Raw genomic sequence first — 22,854 nt, forward strand, 5'->3', positions numbered from 1 at the left:
TTAAAAATGATATTTTTAAACCATTAAGCTACAACACATTAACTTTTAATAGATGCAATCAATATATTCTTTAGATTAAATAGATTCATTTATGCATGTATATTTACAATATCATTAGCTAGCGAGTGAATAAAATATTTCTTCATACATTGAATAGTATTATTAATAATTAAGACGCGGTTAAGTGAAGCATTCGCAACAAAGAATGCAGTTCTCTGGCAAGAATCGAGAAGGCATAGATGTTGGAAGGTCAGAAGAGGATGGCCATTTGGGACATAGACAAACAGCGAAGGTGTTAGCAAACGAATGGGAATATGAACAAGTTTTAGAAGAAATTGGTGAAAACAAAATATTTTAGTTTCTTTTTCTTTCTTTCTTTTTTTTTTTTTTTTGATTTAAAATAATTTTAAATTTTCAGGATTCGGTAAGACGCAATGGCTTCTATTGCTTATTAGCGGTTTAATAACGACCACATCTATGGCTGCGCAGACATCGTTAGGCATAATAGCTATTGCTTCGCAATGTGAATTTAATATGACCCAGGGGGAAAAAGGTGTTATGATGGCATCCAGTGTGGCAGGTTGGATTTTTTTTTAAGCTTTCGTGTAGATTTTGTTATTAAATAAAATTAATTCCAGGCATTGTTGTCTCCACGTATATATGGGGCTATATTAGCGATGTTGTTGGCCGACGTTCTTTGTTAGTCTGGTGCACATTTATTACCAGCGCTTTGCTGTTAATAACTATGTTTGTCACCAATATATGGTTATTTAACTTTATCAACTTAATAATGGGTATAAGGTGAGCGGCAATTATTGTATTATCAATATCTGCATTTCGCACTATTGCAGCTTTGAGGCGCATTTGAGTGTCAAAACTCCTATCTAGGTTTAACGTCAGTGATAAACTAATATTAGCGGGCAAGGAAGATGCATTTAGCTAATGGGTACTTCTTAAAAATTTCTTGTACACCCGGTTAGAGAGTGCATGGATTTCATAAAATGTTAATAAGGATTGCAAATAAGCCTTGGAGTTTGTAGTGATTACCTAGCAATTCAATATCAGTCTGTTTACCTGATCACTAACGTTACGATTGATGCCTGCAAGTTTTGTTATGGGAATAAAGTTATTTTTAAAGTAGGTCTTGTCGTTCTCATGAGGTTGAATGCAAAAACAGTGTAACCTAGTTGTAGGTCACTTAACGAAAATGAGACTCTAAAGAAACTAAAATGCGGTCGCCTATTAGCTCCTGCCAGGTTGTCCAAAAATATGTTTTAAAAAAGCTACTATTCGCAGTATTCGATGCGGCATATCATGTAGGTCGGGGACTGTACCTTTATTGTACTTTTCAGTTAAGCAAGTGGTGTCAACTGCCCGCGTTTTACTTCCTTCGTAAAATTGTAATATATTTACCTTGATCTTGGCGTAACGGGAGATATGAAAACCGAGCATTTCTTTAACTGACCTAGCGAGTCGCATATATCTAAATCGATTCCACAATTCGTTCTTATCAAGAATAGTAGTACAGTTACTATTCTCGTAAGCTTGTGTATGTTAAAACAATGGCTGGTCACGGCCTATCATTAAATACTTCAGGTCATATCAAATATTATCATATAAAGACTTTTCGAAACAAAGCGTTTTATGGGTACCAAACTTCATCGAAACACACACACACACACATGATAATAATCCGTGAGTTGAGTGTAAGAAATTGTGAGAGACAGACGAACAGGTAAAGCGATTCAGAAAACGATTTGGAATCTATCGCTATAATAGAAAATAGGTCCATCCGCATCCACTGCTTACATCCTCACAAACTTCATACACCCTTGTACGAGAATTGGTGGGGGATACAATAATTAAAGATTCAAGCTTAACAATCCTTGATGACTTAACAAAAAAAGAAAAAACATTTGCTCTTGAAGAAGAAGTGAACTTCTATTATACATGATGCACGCACTACTGAAGATGTTCAAAGGAGATGAGAGATTATCTATAAGGAGACTTAGTAAAATATATTTGAAATAAATAATTTCAGCCTTGGTGGTATTTCCGGTACCTTATATCCTTATTTGGGTGAATTCAATACATTCAAATATCGTGCTGTAGTTATAAATTACTGCAATATGTTTGTAAGTGTAGCTGCCATTTATATGCCAGGTAATTGGAACTACTTTCGCTTTTCTGCCATATACCGTATGCAGTTAATATTTTCTATCTATTCACTTTTTAGCAACTGCTTGGTTAGTGTTATCTTCTGACTGGTCTTTGCCTATTACATCTAGCTTTTCGTTTAGACCATGGCGTTTGATTTTGCTTTTTAATCTATTGCCAGGTTTTTTGGGCATCTTAATGATGTTGCCCTTCCCTGAGAGTCCCAAGTTTTTGTTAGCTCAACAGAAACACGACCAAGCTGTCGCAGCAATAAATTGGATTTCAAAATGTAATCGAAATATTGACGTGAAATCGTTATTAAAAATCACCGAATTGAGGGTGAAGGCCGAGGAGCTCTCCGACTCTTTGCAATTAATGACGGGCCGCAATATTTGCAGCATATTAAAGAATATTTGGAAAGCTACGGTGCCCTTATTTCACAAACCATATGGCGGTAATTTTTCTCTAGCTGTCGTAGCAATGTTTGGTTTGTTTTTTGCTTCGAACGGTATGCAAATATGGTATCCGGAAATTGTTAATCGTTCAGCGCATGGTTCGGAAACTGGACAAAGCGCATCTGTGTGTAAGATATTGAACGAATCGTTTGGAAGAGATCATTTAAGAATAGTTAACAGCACTGATAACGCCGAAGATATAAAGGTAAGTAATAATAAAAGAACTTTTGATGCAAGTTTCATGGAAATGTTCTTCTCCCTTTGTCCTCGTATAGACATGTAATGACAGTATTAACGCGAAAACATATGTGGATAACATTATTATGGGTTTGGCATTTCTGGTGGGATTTTCTATACAGGGAGCCATATTAAATCCTCTAGGACGTAAAAATGTTTTATTATCTGCTCTGGGTTTGGGAGTACTAAGTGGTTTATTATTGCATTTCGTTACCAATACTACGGGAATTTTAATATTATTTTGTTTATATATCCTTTTGCCGGGCTTATCAATATCCACCATGTGCGGAGCTTTAGTCGATTTGGTGCCAACACAACTGAGGTAAGCGCTTTCAAGTTATCAGACGATAATTACTTTAACTTTTTATATAACAATGGTACGGTTAAGCTTTTTATTTAATTTGGCCAATCTATTAGCTTGTCTTTCTTCTATTTTGTTCGTCCGTGTATACACTCATCGTCGACCTATCATGGATCTGTCCGCTTGTCTTACCGTCTATACATATCTCTATCTGACTATTGCTCCACCCAAACACTTGTTTATCTGCTCGCTTGCATATCGCTTTTTTTTCTTTCCGCCTATAACACGGCTTGTTCTGGGCTTAGATCTTTCAATTATATATTTCATAAAATGAGTCATAAAATACGTCTATTGAATTGCGAAGCAAAACCAAAACAAAACCAAAAGTAAATAAATAAATAAATACGCAAATAACTAAATATTTCACTGAACGAACTCATCGTTACTTATATAAAATGTCATTGTCAAATTGGTTCCAAATATTTCGGTCCAAATGATTCGATTCGTCACCGTGACACGTCTTTGCATATGCATGTTTGCGTATAATACATTACACACGAACATTTGTATATATACACACATATATATTTACACACATAAATATACGTACAAGCAACGTAATGAATACTAAAAGACTTCAACTATTTGCTTATTTTTGTACCGTGAAAATGCAGGGGGAAAGCAGTTAGCATGGGCATGACATTGGGCCGTTTGGGTCTCATATTGGCGTCTAATTTAATTGCGGTGATGCTGGAGCCCTACTGCAATGGCATATTTGCCATAGTTACTTGCACCGTTTTGGGTAAGCAGGAACGCTGTTAACAATAAATTTGTTTTTTCTTTTTGTTTATTAATATTTTATATATTTGCAGTCTGCGGTTTGCTCGTACATTTTCTTCCCATTTAATAAATAATTAAAATAGTTTTTTGCACACTTTGCTATAAATAAGTAAAACTTTGCAAATGTTTAAAAACAACGCATTTTTATTATTTATGTTTTATAAAAAATTTTACATTTTTTAAAAGCAAAATTATTTATTTTAACTTCTTTTTTTTTATTATAAATATAAACTTGAATAAAATTTTTAATTTTTAAATTTCAAAATAAAATTCAACTAACATATACATGTGTAATATGTTTTTAAACTTTTAATAAATAGTAAATGTTCAACATAAATCAAATGTGCGCAACATATATAAACACAACACATTACTAGTCAATGTTTTCATAAAAAAAAAAAAGAGGAAGAAAATATCCACTTTCGCATTTTTTTTTTTTTTTTTTTCAACATCTACGCAGGATAGAAAATTGGAAAACATATTCATTTTATTATTAAACTTAACATTTGACAGTTTTACACGTACGTATATATATATTTGGTATATAAAGTATATCTGCACATAAATAAAAGTATAAAACATTATTTCAAATATTCCAAAAAAATTTTTTTTTTTTTTTGGAAAAACTTTCAACAATTGTGATACCACGGGGCAATGCTCATGCCACGCAATACGTGAATGATTTTTGTTATATTTGTTTTTAAAAAAATTTATTTATTTCCCTTAGCTTTATAAACATATTTAGTTTAAGTGCAATTTGTTCATCATGGTTTTGTTCATTGGATCTAACAAACCGAAAGACATAGACAAGATAAACTTTTATCGTATTTTTGGAACTTGTTTGAATGTTTTTATATCCTACACGAGTTGACGTACAGAGCATATTAAGTCTATGCGGACGTATGTAACACAGAAAAGGAGTTCAGCTGGATCCACCATTTTATTTTAGCGACCGATTGAAACCGCCTGTCTGTGCCTCTGTTGGCCTGTCTTTTTGCCTGATCGCTCTTTGTGAACTCACTGAATTTACGCTCAAGCTACCGATCGAAACTTTTAGGATATTTTGATGAAATTTGGTTCGCTAACGTACTTTGGCCCAAGGACGAACGCTAATGAAAATGGTTTGGATCAGACCATTTTTTTGATCTATCCCTTTATAATGTTATTTTTGAAAAATAGATATATGGAAAAAAATCGAAATTTTCAAAATCTTTGGACAAAGCTTGCTCTGTAATAGTATTTGGACAGGAAAAATTTGGTTTGGCGAATAACTCCGCAGATGACCAAGGAACAAGTACATCGCTTTTCTTTCGAAAGGGGGCTTTTGTTTTACTGAAATATATCAGTGTAGTACGAATTGGGCAATACTCTCTCCACGATTTACGAAGGTTATAATTGTGAAGGTCTGCGATATGGGATTGCATTGAAAATTCAAAAATAAGTGAAGAATTCACAGAATAATTGAAAGCTATCATGGCTGCAAGAGGTTCTCGTAGAGCAGACTCCAACTTGACAGATAAGAATGTGGCTTTGGAGAGCTTTGGGCCGCCACAGAATTGCGTGACCATTATATATATGGGATGTTAGAAGAGAAACGATACATATCCCACACCTTGTTCTAACATTTTAGGACTTACGGCGCAGGGGAATTATTCTACATTTTCTATTCTTTCATTCTGCTAACATTCTTGGGATATTGTTACCAACCATTCAATTTTCGCTTTGCTAACGGGCCCTGTAGCATTAAGCATTAATATTTAGGCGTCCGTGATAAATCCCAAGCGACGTCTATTACTAGTACTACTGTATATCACAAGCTGAGTGCAAATCCTGGGAACATGAACTTAAGGATCTAATAAAAAATAAAATTACCCTCCTTAGTGGCCGAGTAGGCAAAAATCTCGACGAGCAACTCAATGGTCGTGGGTTCAAATCTCAAGCGCGATAGAGTTTTTAATAAAGCCTTAGATGCTAGTGCTTTAAGACTTTAGTCTTCGAATTTATTCTCTGTCTAAATTTATAATAACAATAATAATAATAATAATAATAATAATAATAAATAAAATTATCAGAGTGTGCCGGAGTATACATATCTCACTAATATGTCTGTAACATAACGTCTTGGTCAGTAGAATTGTAGCGACGTAGTGTTTTTGTAATGATAAGATTTATTTTAAAATAATTTTAAAATTTTTGAATCCTAACAGAATTTATTTGCGAAGAATAAAGAAACACTTACCTCATAAAAAATTAAAAATCATCTGATAATAAAAAGACGAAAATGAAAAAAGTAAATTTTAAATTCAGTGATGCCATTTGTCCTTCACAGGAGCTACATTTGAAATGCAACAATATATCTGTGCTTTTCATCAGACTGTCTGCTTACCTTCAAATTTTGTTCAGAAAGTTAAAAACGATTTTAAATTCATTTTTTCAATTGTCTTGGATTAGAATTTTCATACGAACCCATTCGATGAATAGCTTGTATACATTCGATGTATACCTTGAATACATATGGAAGTGCTTATTTACTAAATCTGCTTTACCTTAGAATATTTCCATAACGCTATTCAGTATACTAATAAAGTAAAAGTACACTGTTGCACTTTATTTTATTCTTTAGATTTACTTATGCTGTGCCAATTACGGCACTGTTCAAACATGATATATAAGTGGGAATATTTTATTTGCGTATATAGATGACAGCATACCTTTGTAAGGTGAACGTGGAGGTGCATGCAGTACAATAGTATGCATACGTTTCCAGGCAATCGTTGTTTCTGCATTCAAAAGGAATAAAACTAAAAACCAAATAATTCGATTTAAGGCGAATTGACTTTGCTTGCCTTCCCAATCTTATTGAAATTCAGAATCAACATCATTCCAGTCAGTCAATTGTTGAAATTCAAAACATTTTTGGTTTGTTTGTTTCTCTATTTTTGCATACGTTTGTCACTAGTTTATAATTCCTTTTCTTTTGTCTTCGGTATTTTATAGCTTTAGTCTGTGTCTAAAGAAATATTCTAGTAATGTTGTTCAAATTTTTTATAATCTTTACCAAATTTAAGTTAAATTTCATCTTTAGTCAAGACATAACAAATATGCAACAAAACATTTGCTCTAAAAATAAGTTATAATTGGATTTTAAATTCATCTTCAAATATCGATTTTAAAATGATTTTTCAAATGCATATATATATATATATATATATATATATATACTCGTAAAGCGAATAATTAATTGTCAAAAGAAAGAAAAGTATAAGTAATTTGGAATTTTCATAACATCATGATTAGGAAAAGTTATTGCCATTGAGAAGATTGAAATCAATGTAAGATGATTCACATAATTAATGTAATATTTTCGGAAATTTAATTTCTTAGAAAGCATTATTTATCACTTGAATGAAATAAAATTGCCTTAAATTACATGCGTATTTTCTTGCGAATTTATTTCCTATTAATAGCTTTTCCATAGATTGTAGATAAGCAAGTTAATGTGATAATTAATATAATTGCTGAAACCCATAGAAGCTAATATATGTAATAATATTAAAGTAATAAATCACATATATCTTAAGTCAAGTGTTTTCATTTTTGTGTCTTTAAAAGAAATTCTATTGCGGACTTACAAGCGAAGGATTACATTTTGGAAAAGTGCTGCATCAAGAAGTGGCTAAAAAATATCTTGTCAAATGTAGCTTCGGTTAGTCTCCCCATTCACCATTAGTGGTGCGATAGCGTGTTTTATGCAGAAGACCTTAGAGGGACTCTCTGGAATATAAATAGGATCGGTTCGCTTTTACGGCCACTCCCTATATAAAATAACCGTGTTTAAAAAGCCCTTTATATAAAAAATAAGTAAAAATACCCTACATCATCCTATATTTATTCATATTACGATTTTTCAAGAGAAGCCTATGCATTGGTCGAAAAAGCGGCTCGATATGAATCATTTTCAATAGCAATCGTCCTTGGGCTAAAACAACCCTGTGCACCACCTTTTATCAAAATGTTTTGACAGCTATGACCTACAGGTTCAACTCGAGAAAACAAGACGTGCAGACGGACAGACAACCTTAGAATCAGAATCACTTTCTGGATCGATCAGTATACTAAAAAATGATTCCTTCTAGTCGTTGCATTTATGCGAACAAACTAATTTTAACATTGCATCAAAAATGGTGTAGAGTACCAAAGTAAGGTGAAATTGAGTGAATAAATTAATTCAATCAATTTTTTTTTTCTTTCTTCTAAATACTTTTGCAATAAAGAAAATTTTCTTCTCTTCCTTATTCTTATCCTTGTTTTAATTCCATGAGCTTTTAATTTTTCCTACAATTTTTTCCCCCTCTTTTCCACTCTCCTTGTTTTACTAACACCTGCTTTCTTTTGATTGTAATTAGAGTAATTGTTTTCTCTCGTACAGCAACAACTTGGAACACTTTGCAGATCCTATGTGAATTACACAAAACTTTATACTATGTGTTCCTAAAAAACGGGGCAAAAACATTACTATGCCGGTTAAAAAGAGGGTCGCAATTGCCAAGTTATTCAGTGCACGAAAAATATTTGGAATAAAACGATACGAATACGATCCAAAAGAGGACATATCTTGGGCCATTCAGAATTTCAACTCGTCGTAATTTTTATATCCATCAACGAATGATGAGGAATGCATTCAGTTGAAACTTTTGTAACGCCTAAAAGGTCACAAAATATGTGCATTATTAATCAGCATCAAACTCTGAATAGATTTAAGTATGTCCGTCTCACCGTTGCACTGCCCATCAGTCTGTGAAGTGTATGTTGTAAATGTCCTTGTGCCCGAAAAAATGAAACTATCGATTTCAAATTTAGCAGCAACATTCGAAGCTCTTACATGCAGGTTAGCGTTGGAAAAGGACAAAATCGGTCGAAGGACACGCCTAAAGTGTTACATAAAGTGTGAACATCTCTCACTCATTCTCAAAAGCAATGAAAAATTGTTCATTTGCTCATTGCTCATAAACTGTAATAGATATATGTACAAAAGCGTGTACTGTATGGGTGATGTTCTAGTACCTCTACAAAAATGGAGAAAATCGGCCACGCCTACTTGATTTTATAGCATGTGATGATTTAATTTTTTCAAAATCTTTATAACGCACAGAAAGAAGCTTCAAAAGTCCCATAAAATATATAAATCTTTGGCCACTTCCAAATTAAGAATGCACCTAAGCATGTCCGTCCGTTCACTAATCCACCTGTCCGTCTGCGCAACCTTTTAATATCTGCGGTGAACATTCTCACGTTCGCAGGAATGAAGATATCACCTACAAACTTGCAAGAGAATTTGAAAAGGAGCCAAATTTTTGAAAGAACACGCCTGCAACGCCTGTGACAGTAAACACTTTGACTTTCCCTCTTCCTTGTTCGTTGCTCACAAAGTATAGCAGGCACACAATATAAATTTCCCCAAAACTATTCTAAAAAAATAGGATAATGGCGATGGATACAAAAAATTCGGTCACAACCGAATAAAATTTTCTTGTTCTTTTATATTATCCTTGACTATTCAAGAAATCTCTCAAACCAATAAAGAAGAAAAGCATGATAAAGCGCAAAAAGGATCCAATAATTTCTGTCCACTAGATTATATTAATTAAAAGTTACTCTATTTTACTAAATATTTATTGTGACTTTAACTCAAAGATTACAATTAATTAAGTAACTTGCAATGATTTTTTTAATAGTTAGCAGTAGATCTCTAGATTGTTTGGATGCAATAACAACGTTCACAGGTAGGCGAGAACATCTCGCTTGTTTGGGTAAAACATGCCGTTAAGATCAAAGTCACAAAATCATTTTGGTTCCATTCCCAGCTTTGAGGTGTTTTTACGTATTCCCAAGTTGTTAAACTCCCGGAAGTACTTAAGATAATGTTAATTTATTACATGAAATTGGAAGAGTTATGGCATTCGAAGTCGTGCCAACTGATTTCGAATGTGATTGTTGTAACGATGGTCAACGTTAATCGTTCGAAGAGCGGCGGGATGGGAATGGCCATAGTCATTTCCGTTCATTTTGATCGATCCATCAAACCGGTAGCATTATCGCTCTCTAATCAGTTCAAATCTATGAGACCATTACCTTTAGGAGCCACGAAGATTATGATTAGAAGAGTTTATCAGGTAAGGAGAAATAACAAATTGGACGCTGGGACTAATAGTCCGTTACACTCATTTTGAGGATGCCTTTAAGTGGATATCGGAGCTACGAACCAAATAACTTGAGTAAGCCATAGTCAGATGGTATTTAAGAGGAATGAATGTACATAAGAATCATGCAGATTAATTATACGATAGACCTATGCTTTATAGTGTAAATGATTTTCGTTAAAATGATGTTCGTATAAAAGCAATACTTTCAACAACAGCCGATGGGATAATCATCTAAGTACAGACCATTGGGTTAGAAACGTAAGTTTGGATCTACAAATCAATAAAAAGAATTTTTTATAGCATAGAAAAGTCAAAGACAAGTGTTGCTTAACTACAAAATCAAAGGGAGAACAAAAGGAAGAACATTTTTTGATTATAAAAGGAAAAGAATTCGCAATAAAATCGTTGAAATGAAGCGGCGCGGCTGATAGACTGGTTTTACTATTTTATCAACTTTTACCATTTTACTGTCGTTGTGAAAAACACAATTTGTAGATAGAGGAGTAGAACGATCAGCTGAGAAATTTGATTAAACCGTCCGTAGAAGGTTGCTTTCCCTAACCCTTCAGGCATAAATTTGGAAAATTTGTGTTTGTTTATTTTGTTACATTTTAGAAATGCGTAGAAGCACATACGAACATTTCACTAAACATATATAAACATATTGTATCACCATGGGCTGAAGAAAGTAGTTATTCCAACTTCTTGGTATGTGAATGCTTTCTCTGGTCAGATGATAACAATCTAATAATCTTAAAATTTTGTTCCAAGTTGTGACGCTCATGCGATATATCAAAATTGAATAAATTTGTTCCCCCAGTCTGCATATTTAGCGACAAGCAATTCCATGCCACAAATATTAATCTCTGTTGTAATCATATTTTTTATGCTCCAACTCCCAAAGTTTTTTGTCTATTTTACCGTAACCTCAGTTACTTTTTTCATATTTTATGCAAATTAAATTAATCTTTAGATGCAATGTTTAGCATGTACGTGTGGATCTTATAGGTTGAATACATTATTCGGTTCTCTATAACAGCTCGCGCTTGATACGTTTTTGTAGCAGTGCTTAAGAAAATAAGAAGAAAAAGGAATTTTTTTTTTCCCTCATAGCTCAACTTTGACGCTTCCAAGGATGTAATTATTTTGTAATTATTTTGGTTCATATAACTAGGCTGGGGTGGCACCGAGTGAGGTATTTATAGCTTTTGGACACTCTAGCAATATTCCTGGGTATTATTTAGCTTTGACTGGAAACCCACTATTGTCTAAACACTCGGGATAAGTAACCCTATTCCTTCCTATTATCTTTAACGTATATATATTGTTATCTGATTCGCACACCATCACATACATTATTCGTTGAACGCCATTCCTAATTCCTTTCTGATCTACTCCACCCGATTTCATTTATGTATTTATAACTATCGGACTAAATCGGACACTTCTTCTAAAATATCTTCAATAACACCCATATAATACCTTTATTAAACAGTTCCGCCTACTTATTTAATCGCTTCCATTTATTATCGAACGGGCTTGCTTTCGAGCATGCGACTGCTAGTGTTGAAGTCTGAAACCAGAAAAAGGATAGAACGGAAATCGGATATCGACATCACCTTAGTTTCTTACTGCCGTTACGCGACCGCATTCGAAGCCATATATTTGATGTTCGTATGAAATCGACCAAATCTGTTATGTCCGTCAGAGAGGCATCTTGAATCACTTAACTTACTTCTATGACACTTAAGCTATTTTTGGTCTAATCGAGATCTGACTTTGGCCCTCAAATGCTTAGCAAATAAAAATCGCAAACTATTTTGACTGCTGTGTAGGTGTTAGCCGATCAAAATCGATTTTACCTTAATTTTTCAGATCATTTTAAAATACATATCTGGGGAGCGAGAAATGATTCGAAGTCTCATAATTATCATGAAAGGTTTTTCAGGTTTTTTATAGCGGAAAGACAAACGTATTATCATCCGATCCATTAATGGTATCTATAATGAGCAATTTGTTAGCAATTAGACTTTTCTCCTTCTTGTCTAATAATCCCAAAAATTTTCTTTCGCACTGACGTTTGCTTTTTTAAAAAAACCCCTTTACTGAATCAAACAACAACAACTGAAATTCAACTTGTAATAGAGGCCTAAAATGCTTTAACAAATTTCATGGCTTTTTTTAAAACTTATAAAAAACTTTAAATAAACCTATTCATGTACAATACACATACATACATCTGTCAATTTTGTACGTACATATACCGTAACATGCATAAGTACGCAGACATATGCATAAACGTGTTGATATGCAAATTGACTTACCTTTCGATGGTATTTCTGGCAGGGCTGATATCGTTGAAAGGAAAATTATCCAACACAGGACATGCACGACTGCCATAATGCGGTGTATTTGTTATTGTTATTGTTGGTTTTGTTGGAGTCTTTGTAGTTGTTGTTTGTTAAGTGTAATACTTAATTTGGCAGCACTTCCGCAATGTAAATTATTACGTGTTCGTAATGTACATATGTTTAAAGTCTACATAATGGAAAAAAAAAAAAGATAAAAACTAAATGCACCGAACGTGTATAAGAAAAGCAACGAAACAACGAAAATCAAACAACAAGTACAAAATTTTAAATGGAGAAAACTAACTAAGTTGAAATTTAACACACACAATACGCGTTCGTCTTTTTTGTTGAAAAAATTTTTTAAATTCTGTCACTTTTCATCCATCGGCTTTTTTCTCTCCTAAAGTCTTTCATTAATGTTTTATTTGACACGATTTTCTACAAAGGCGGTAAATTAACGCCTAACAGGCTTTTAGTTAAACTTACGAAAAAACACACACGCTTGAACACTCATTCTGTTAGCATTAGCTGGATATGATGTGGGCTTTGCTTTATACAATTTTCTGAAAATCTCTTCTTTTTTTTTTTTTATTTACTTCTATCGTTTAATTTTCACTTTAAATCACTTAACTATGATTGGAGGGTTGCCTGCTGTTTTTTTTTTTCTTTCTTTCTTTCTTTCTCTTTCCTTCTCTCTCTCTCTCTCTATCTCAGTCTATTTCTGTCTTTTTCAATTATCCTTCCTCGTGTTCACTTTATAACATTTTGTTGCAGCTGTTAATTCCAGCTTTTATATGCAGCACGAATGTTGCCTAAACGGTCCTCTATGATTTACGTGAATGTTTAAGTGATTGGTGTTCAGTTGTTAAATTTTTTCAAACCACTTAAGCGCGAGCGTGTTTGGAAATTTCAAGCTAATAATTTTATATAAATTCATTCATAGTTAGACAGCTTTTAACTTTTATAAAAGTGACTGGTCCTTGACTGGAAAATCAATTGAAATTTTAAACAAGAGTAACAAATAAATAATAAAAAATAAAGCAAATTTGAGTTATATGGTTTTTTTTTATTAACACCTCGTCATAATTAACGAATTATTTTATAATGTGAAAATTGACTTTTAATGAATTGCGAAGCATTTATGCATGAATGCTTGTGATTAGACGTTGATTACATAATAATAATCTTTAATAATACATATTATTAACAACATTTTCGATTATTAGTTCGGGTTGATAAGCTTTCATTATTTCTTTGTCGTTTCAGTGTTTGACTTGAGCTGAATTTTGTTTTTAATTAAAGAAACAAACCTGCTTTCTAAACTGGATTTTGAATTTCATTAAAATTCATTTTTTGCTTTTCACATTTATAAATCTTTCAAGTTGGCTTCGAGCTAACGGGCTTGTGCTTTAATTTATTAGTTGTATAAGTAGATTGAAAATATTCCGATTGGATTTAGTGAAATCTTTCAGTCTCTACATATTTCCATTATCATCTGTCTGCTCAATCGCAGTCCCTGCTTTTCTTTTCTCGTCTGATCATAGAGCCAAGCCTCGATCGGTCTATTTATTTACAGGTTTGTTCGCCTGTTTTGCTGCCTATTTTTTCACTGATCTATCTCTCTATTCGTCCATTCACAGCACTGCGCGTGCAGTCTTTCATCGACCTGAGCAAAATAAAAACAAAAAAAAAAAATAAATAAATAAATAAATAATAACTTAAAACTTAAAACCTCCTTCCTTATATATTTAAATTCAGATTGAAAATAAAAATTATTACATCTGCCCATAAACGTATTCGCATTTGCAATAATGCAAAAATAGTATCTTCGCTACACTTTCATGAATGGAAAATTACCCTCAAGATGAAGGGCATAGAAGAGTTACCGCATAGCCAAATACTGAAGTTAAATCACTGTGTGCAAGATACTATATATTAATTGCGACTGGAGTGTGATCGCAGCAGTAGCGGGTGCTCGGTCGGTAAAGGTACAACACTTACCTTATGGGGGTGTGTACTACCCAGGCTTTCGCTACTGCCTAGTTCGTTATCTTCCCACTTCTTTCCGACCATCACCGCGTTATACGTATATGCGACATTCTCTTCTCATAAAACTCTTTAATGGAGTCCACGTAGCTGCAAACAGAGCATATTTCGCCAACTTATCTAAAATTTTATATTCTTTTTCTTAAACGAGCGAGTCCTTTGTGCTTACCAAATAGTATGATAGAACTCCAAACTATTTTGTTAAGTAAGGGCATGTTAAGTGATCATTTGCATAACTGTTGATCGTTTCAGGAAATATTTGTATCAATGTTGGATTTTGGAACCTTTCTTACACTGTAAGTTGCAATATTATAATGATTCTTTCATTGAGATCATTGTCTGCTGCGCACGGTACTATAAGTTACAGTATTTTGGCTATTGTGATGAGTGCATCGGACCCGTTTTTTTTTTTTTTTTTTTTTTTAAAAAAAAAAAAAAAGGGGTAGGTAGCAGTTTTAATATTCTTTTTTTTTTTTTTTTTTTTGCTTTTCGATAGTCAGACAAACCCATAGGACGCAATTTGACTCAGAATATTTTCTCAAGTAATATCTATGACCATTAGTTTGCCAGTTGTAAACTGTCGTCTTCGTGATGTTACTTTTGTTTCAATGAAAAAATTGTTATTTCGTGTTAGCATCACTAAAACAACTGCAACTTGTAAACTAACGGTCGAAACGCGAGACAGTTTTGACACATTTCGTTTGAAGATTAGTGCTATCTAAAGATCATATAAATGCGTTAATAGTCATCCCACATCTATAGGCTAATCTATTAATTTATTGGGTTGTATGTGTGGATTTCAGAAAGACATAGTTGTCGAATAAGGAGAGCAATATTCGTAATAGTTTCGAATTATATAGCAAAGATATTGGTGTGAAGTTTCATACAGATATCCTTTGGAACACTGCTGGCCTAACTGGAGTGGTTCGCTTGAAATGGTAAGATCTTACTTCTATTAAGCTAATGACTTGGAATTATACAATATAAATAAGCCCTTCTTGCTAAACTGTATCGTTCCGTTAATTCACTCTCGAGGAAATTAGAACAGAGCCAAGGATAACTTTCGAATTTACAGAAGCTTAGCTAAGATCTATTATATATTAAACGAGATGTTAATTTAATATTAGAACATTGTGTTTCGTTACGGTTCGAAGCCTCTTACCTTAAATGATACGTGTATTCTTGTTTCCATTAATTTATATATATATATGTATATAATTTAGCGTTAGTCGTTGCGTACCCTATGAGCGATTTAGCACAATATCGCTCGCACATTAATTCACGTAAAATTAGCTTTGAAAGTATTTTTAATTTCCGAGATTTTCCTTTACTAAATTATTAAAATGTATAAACGATTTTTGTGCCATTCTTAAGGTCGGCTGGATATAGGAAATTATCAAATACTTCAGCAAAGTGAAATCACCATTCAAAAGTAAAAAATGAAAATTAAGCCAAATAACACTTCCTGTATGCGAAAAGATATTATGTAGTGATTTTTTTAGTATGATACCACTCGGCCTCAAATCGAAAAACTTGGTGAAGAAGGTTAAAGTAGTAAAAAGTTGAGCTATGGTACATCACTAGGCACTATGCTTCCTTACTTGCTTTCGTTTCAAGCGATAACTATTATCTGCTTGAGCAGTGCTTACTGCATTGTGCTCTCGATACGAGTTTCATGTATTACTCGAAAGGTAAGATACGTAGTACCTAACGGAGTATAATAGTTGGAATAAAAACAAGACACGAGAAAATCTACTCTAAAACAATGACGACTACTGCTTGACGATGATGATTTCTAGAATTTCACTAACTAGTGCGAAGATATTACATAGTTCTTAACCAAGTCTAGCAAACTTTGGCAATACCAAGATTAGGTCAAAAGTTTGCTACAGGAAAAGATGTGACAAAATCGCCTCTCTCGATGTCCACACACGTATACTACAAATGTTCGTTATAAGAGGAACATTAGATTGCATTAATAAGGTACTACTAATGGACTACAACTGGACTAATTGCATATAATGTGAAGAGAAACACTTCAACATAGCTCTTTTCCTTTTAACTCTGCATAATTCTTGAGCTAAAATTTTAAATCATTTTATTAAAAATATTAGCAAAAGAAGGGTTCTTTATTAAAATAAAAAGGTTTTTTTTTTTTTTTTTTTTGAAAGAGGAATGAATTATTTTGTTTCTCAATTTTTGTAAAAATAATTTAAGATAAAAGTTTGCTAAGTAAACCATATTTTAATTATAAGTTATGCTTTCGGCCGTAATTACGTTTCAGTAAAGGTTCAAGTTCCTTTCATTTTTAATAAAGATATATGTATATGAATGAATGAAATTATAAGGATCTAAGATAATATAAAATAAATTTTTAGTTTCAAATAAGAAAAAAAGCTAAAAAGCTTTTCAAATATATTTTTATTCTGCATGTTTGTTTTGTTCTTCTTCTTCTCCTTCTTCTTCTTCTTCTTCTTCTTCTTATAGTTTAAAGCGTAATGTAACCTTAAATGGTTTTATTTCATTTCTTCCGTATTCTTTACTTATACAAACAAACTTCTATATAATGACTGAAACCAGCTGGAAAAATAAGAAGAATTTTTTCATTTTTTTTTCATCTGTCTTTTATTAACGTTGTTGCGTGTTAGTGCTGGTATGCAAGCGCATTATTATAAATACTGATACAAAAAATATACGTACACTGCAGTTAACAGATGATTTTCTTTAGTTTTCAGTTTAATGCCTTAACATAGTATTAAAAAAAGGGCAAAAACAAAAAGCAAAAAAAAACTATAAACCGAACAGGAAAAGAATAAGGAATAAAAGCAAAAAGCTATTCTAAAGCCAAAATGAATGGGAGTAAATGATGTATAGTATGAATGCTGTAATGTTCTATGCATACATACAAACATATATATTTATCTGAAAAATATCTGCATAAACGCTACGAATATTATTGCGATCAAACAAAAAGAACATAATAAACAACAATACGTAAGAACGTTGCATTCTAATTAGGCGAATTTTTGATACCCATCTCAAACCAAGACATTAACAATACATTATATCATATTAACTGGTTAAGGGAAATAATGGAGTCAGATTGTAGATTAATATTCGTTTTGCTTATGCATTATATGGCACGGTTCTAGATAGCTCATATCGACTTTCAATTTTGGTTTGGTTACAACAATAGACAGACAAGATCGATAGAACGATAAGCTTTGCCAAATCTGTGAAAGACTTTCAAGAACATGTACTTTTTTCGGCATCTCTGAATGCCACGTCCTGACACAAAAAAGGGAACCCGACTCGTATTTAATACCTATAAGTGAAAACTTTAAAATTCGCCAAGCATATAGGAGTTTCGAAAGTTCGTAATGTTCTTATGTTCTCTCTCCCTCTTATCCCCTCCTTTTGTACCAATAACTATAGCTTATCATCGTTGTCTGACAAACTGTTCGGCAATTACTTATATAAGAAGAAAGTCCGTGGAACTTTCGACAACATGGTTGATGTATGCAGATAGAGGTTCAAGCCTTAGCAGAGAATTACAGAGTGAATTAACAACACTAACTATTGCAATATAATAACTTTCTAGTGCTATCATTATATGTTATTATATGTTATATTGTAGGGTACAAAAGTATTTCTCTTTCGAAGGCGGTAAGCTTTTTTGAGCATAAAATTCTCGAAAACCTTTCAATATCGAAATTTATCTTTCTTTTAAGATCCGACAAAGTCAGCAGAAGCGATTGTATGAAGTAAAATTTTCCTATTGCCTCTTCTCATCTTTCCGAGCGTTACAAACTTCACAAAAAAAATAATATAATATCCCGAAAGTACTTTTGAATATGTATAAAAGAATTTAAAAAAAAAAATTCCTCTTTTCTTTACTCTGAACAAGCAACAGTGTGTTAAGAATAGTTGTTATTACATCATTTGATATGGGAGCTATTTTAGTCATATTCTAAACCATTGCACAGAAAATATAAAACTATTAATAACTCATACGGAGAACTACCGCACTACCACATTATGGCATACAGTCTTAGGTATCATAGATTGTAAAGTAAAAGCATAAAACTACAACACAATACATGCATATATGTGTGGTATACTTTACGATTATGCATATAATACTCTTTTATAGTCGTTAATAAAACGTAGTAAAATTTGAAATCATTTGAGAAAAGTTTTAATAGTCAGAAACTTGAAAGCAGAGGGTGACTTCGTCCTACTCTAAACGATAACAAAAACAAGTGAAAATTATTATTCGGTTAAAGGGAATCTTGAATACCTATCAACCCCTCACTATATATATACATTTTATATGAATTTTTCGCGTTTTGGCAAACAAAAGTTTTTAATAAAGCGATTAAAACGTTAGCTTAGCTCGGCTGAATTATTGACAGACTGTTTTTGTGTCTAATTAAAATTGTTTCATTTTGCAAGTTAATATAGAAGTATTCTTAAGTTTTTTATGCCTATTTACGAACTTAGTTGACATTTGAGGAAACGAAGCAGGAATTAATGTTTTCAACATTTTAAGCAAATTATTGAGATTGTGAACATCAGGTGGCCTTAAGAAGGGTTGGAGATGCTAATAGAAAGACAGCTCATAATATCACGCTTACAGTGTAGGACACTCACTTCTAATTTTTTCATAAAGAAAACTCACAAAGTCATAACTGTGATTGCTCGATGCTGTTGTATCAACGGTGGTCGGTGGCTATCCATAATGAAGATTACATTTGGGTGGATCGAATCGTGATACATGTTCGCTCAGCTGACCTCTCTCAGCTTTATCGTCGATGTTAATCGTTCGCCTATTCTGCAACGTAACGCATCCACTTTTCATAAGAATTTAGCAGCACTATCCTCCTTTTTTTTAGCACAGAACTACACTTGTTCCAAACTTCAAGGAACTAAGCTGTGTACGCTTTGCATCAATCAATGCATCAAGCTACGTGTAGCTTAAAGAGTGCACTTCCGCATAAAGTAGTTTTATTCAGCATCGTGCAGTGCTACTTACACTCTCTTTCAGAAAAAACGAACTCTTAGTCTCACACGCACATATATGAAACGAAAGAGAATAGAATTCCACTTCCATAATCTGTCACGTGCACAAGAGCTAAGGACAAGCCTTGTGCTCATCCTGATCACGGGAGAAAGCATAAAGAAGACATGTCGAAATATTGCAAAAGCCCTTTTTTCTCCCTTATTGCAGTACGACCACAGAAATTTTTCACAGGATAAGAGTTTGGTTGATAAAGAGCATCAAATTTAACGAAAAAGTCTCTTTGGTTCTTAAAAAATTGCGCTGGATTTATATAAATACATCAGCAGATCGTATGAATCTCCGTAGCTTGTCGACCAGGCAAAGGTAAACCGTTTTAGAATCTTGATCAAGATTGTACATGTTTTCTCCTGATGATTACAAATAAATATGCTCGTCCTATTTGCTCGCATGCTGATCAAACTGTAGATGACCTGCAGATCGTACGGTCTTGTATCGATGACAGATCTTTCAAGTGTCTGTCCTATCAACCTTTTATGTAGTATTTAGGACTACAATGGTGGGAGGTGGTAATGGGTAGCTGGGAAAACGGCCACCATATCTAAGAAAGGTAACAGGCACGTAAATTATCCGTTTCCAGCTCGGGGAAATAATGACGAAAAATAGAATGGGTGCTAAACAAACGAGTTAGAATTTTAATTGATCGACTGCAAATCTGTATACTTTTCTCTAAGTAAATGTTATAAACGGAAGTTCATGAATCTTTAAAAAGAGATAAAATCTTGTTTGGTAATTTGTATAGTCTTCTATGAGTAATATCGTCGTAACGATTCTGGCAATTTAGGAATGTTGGAGGAGAGTGAATAGTCGGATTTACAAACCGATAGAAGCTAATACATTTAGATCCTCAGTAAAGGAAGTTTGTATGTTCGCGTGTGTGTTCTAATTATATATGTCTGAGAAAAAGTCAAGGCTTGAGCTTGAATTCGTATGGTCATCTCAGAACCCCATAGCTTTTCTTCTTTGTGTGTGTGTCTCTTGTGTTTTCTTGGATGTTGTAAAAAATATGATTATATCAGCATACCGCCGTCTTTTACGAAAAGTTGTTAAGAGTTTCTTAAGGTTGATTAAAGTGCACTTTTTAAAACCATCATCAGCATCTTAACTTTACCTGAATAGCTGACTACTTTGTGTTTTTTGTCCTTTTAGCTACTCTTATATTGTTTCCATGCTATATGCTACTTATGAAAAAGAAATATTTTTTCCCCTCATACCTATTTACATAAAGTTATGGTAGCCCGAAAAGAAAATCAGGTTTTCTTCGAGTTCAAAGTTTTGAAGATTTAATTAATATTTGGCATATTCTTCGTATATGAATTTGAAATCTGAAACCTTGCTTATGAACAACAACAATACGGTTCGCAAGTTTGGTGTTCGGTCTTACAGGCATGAATATCTTGCTTAAAATCATGCAAAGTGTGCATGTGTCGCTTAACCATTTCTACGAATTATTTTATCTAAAAGAACAATCAGTTTCATTCTAATTGTCAGAGCATTAATTAATGCTCGTTGTAGACATAAATAAGTACAAACAAACACATACATTGACGACATATGTGGAATGTTTCTTTTTGCTTAGCTTGATATTTCAACGAAAAAATAAACACAATAACAACAAAAGCCCAGGTAGGATAATATTCATTAGCATCAACACCGAATCGCAAAAAAATGTACCGTAAATAGTAAATATTGTGGTTTGGGAATTTCACGTAATCGATAAAGAACTCAAATCTCTTAAGTGAAAATAAATTTTGTAAAAATTATTTTATTTGTAATTTTGGAATATTTTTGGCGGGCAAACAAAGTTGTTCGGGTTTATTGTTTAAAAATTTTACTTTTATTTGAATTTGCTTTTTTTTTTAGTTTTATAGCTTCCCTCAGCCTTTTTTTTTATTTCATTATATTCATGTATTTTTCAAAATTTTTACGTTTTTGTTTTTATTTTTTTAAATAAGAATTGTATTTTATTTGAATTTTCACAAAATTTATAACTCGTCCGTATTAATCCGTTCATCACAATTACCGATACAAGACTGAATGTAAACGATTGGTTGATATAGTATCTTGCCTCGTCAGCACTGCTTTTGCACAGTGTTTTCTTACTATCGTTTTCCTGTTTAATCTAAAATACGAAGTAAAGTCGAGTTCTCTGTTTATAAAGCGTACTACATAACGAAAGTGTCGAAAGCTTTTGTTCCTAACACTTTGTTCGTTGCAAATGTGAAAGTTTTATAGTTAAGAGAGCTCTAGAATTGCTCTTAAGACACGTAAGAGAGAATTTTTGAGATACATTTTTCACTACAGCTAAATAGGTTTTGTAATCGACTCTTCTAATTGGGTTTGTGTCACATTTTACGGTAGGTCAAGTTTAGCATATGAACGCATATGACTGGCTACATATCACTATGAAGTCAATGAATCAAAAAAAAAGAAAAGGGAAACAAAAACAAAAGCATCAAACACAAAGGAATTGTCTTTTTCAAACACAAACGACCTTATGTAAGATAAATAATAAATTGAATGAAGCATGTAAAATTTCTAATATCTTATATATATCATAAAAAAAAAACAAAATCAAGTTACACAAAAAATTAAAATTCTGAAGGAAGAAGTAACAACATTATAGTGGGCTATGGCTCACCATTAAATATCCTAAACTATTCAACGGTTGGTTATATAATGATTTCTCCTAATAAGGATGATCGGGGAGGAAAGGAAGGAAATGGTCCAAAGTGTGTCCGCTCCGAACCATTTTCAATAGCAGTTGTCTTTGGGCCAAAACACATCGGTGTACGAAATTCCATCAAAATATCGCAAAAATTGCAAGTTGTAGAGTAAACACAAAAAAACAAAGCAAACTCAAGAACGAGCAAGCCTGGATATATTCAGAAAGTGATTCTGGATTGTTCGGTATAATAAGCGGTGGATGCATCTCGAGTCCCTCTGGGTGGTGCATACATCCGCAAACTTAATATGCGCTTATGCTCAACAACAACAATAATTAATTTTTTTTTATAATCTGCTAACTATTGCGCGGATTAGTGAGCTGCAAATAAGATAGAAAACAGAAAAAAATGCCTATTTATTTCAAGGTTTGGGTCAATAGTTGCCACAAATTCGAAGTTTATTTCTTATCGATTAGCACTTTTCTTTTGCTTAGTAGTGCGTTAGTTGGCGCGTCACA

General features: G+C 33.0%; 2 protein-coding genes across 5 annotated transcripts in view; one reads left to right on the forward strand and one right to left on the reverse strand.

Annotated features, from left to right (window-relative positions):
- Window positions 1–21,488, reverse strand: part of LOC119633102 — a 98,474-nt gene extending 76,986 nt beyond the window's left edge. The window contains exons 1-3 of one of the 4 annotated variants that reach the window (XM_038026340.1): window positions 20,885–21,488; window positions 13,855–14,210; window positions 12,518–12,731 (exon numbers count right to left, since the gene is read on the reverse strand). In XM_038026340.1, coding sequence (XP_037882268.1) covers window positions 12,518–12,593 — 76 coding nt within the window. In that variant the 5' untranslated portion in view covers window positions 12,594–12,731; window positions 13,855–14,210; window positions 20,885–21,488. Of the gene's footprint in view, window positions 1–12,517; window positions 13,523–13,854; window positions 14,250–14,323; window positions 14,988–20,884 lie in introns of those variants that run through there. The other 3 variants (XM_038026341.1, XM_038026339.1, XM_038026342.1) reach the window with 3 other exon arrangements.
- LOC119633103 (synaptic vesicle glycoprotein 2C) lies at window positions 136–4,123 on the forward strand. The gene is made up of 8 exons (XM_038026344.1): window positions 136–338; window positions 419–580; window positions 639–801; window positions 2,042–2,163; window positions 2,237–2,817; window positions 2,888–3,171; window positions 3,825–3,952; window positions 4,023–4,123. The coding sequence occupies exons 1-8, from the start codon at window positions 206–208 to the stop codon at window positions 4,055–4,057; spliced, it is 1,608 nt and encodes a 535-aa protein (XP_037882272.1). The 5' UTR covers window positions 136–205; the 3' UTR covers window positions 4,058–4,123.
- Window positions 21,489–22,854: the final 1,366 nt, after the last annotated feature.

Source organism: Glossina fuscipes, unplaced genomic scaffold, assembly GCF_014805625.2.
Source record: "Glossina fuscipes isolate IAEA_lab_2018 unplaced genomic scaffold, Yale_Gfus_2 2, whole genome shotgun sequence".
Classification (NCBI taxonomy): domain Eukaryota; kingdom Metazoa; phylum Arthropoda; class Insecta; order Diptera; family Glossinidae; genus Glossina; species Glossina fuscipes.

Bases quoted from the DNA above. Each gene is read 5' to 3' on its own strand.
- LOC119633103 (XM_038026344.1), top strand. From the start codon at position 206: ATGCAGTTCTCTGGCAAGAATCGAGAAGGCATAGATGTTGGAAGGTCA. The intron at 2,818-2,887 runs GTAAGTAATAAT...GTCCTCGTATAG, and splicing joins ATAACGCCGAAGATATAAAG to ACATGTAATGACAGTATTAA. The intron at 3,953-4,022 runs GTAAGCAGGAAC...ATATATTTGCAG, and splicing joins AGTTACTTGCACCGTTTTGG to TCTGCGGTTTGCTCGTACAT.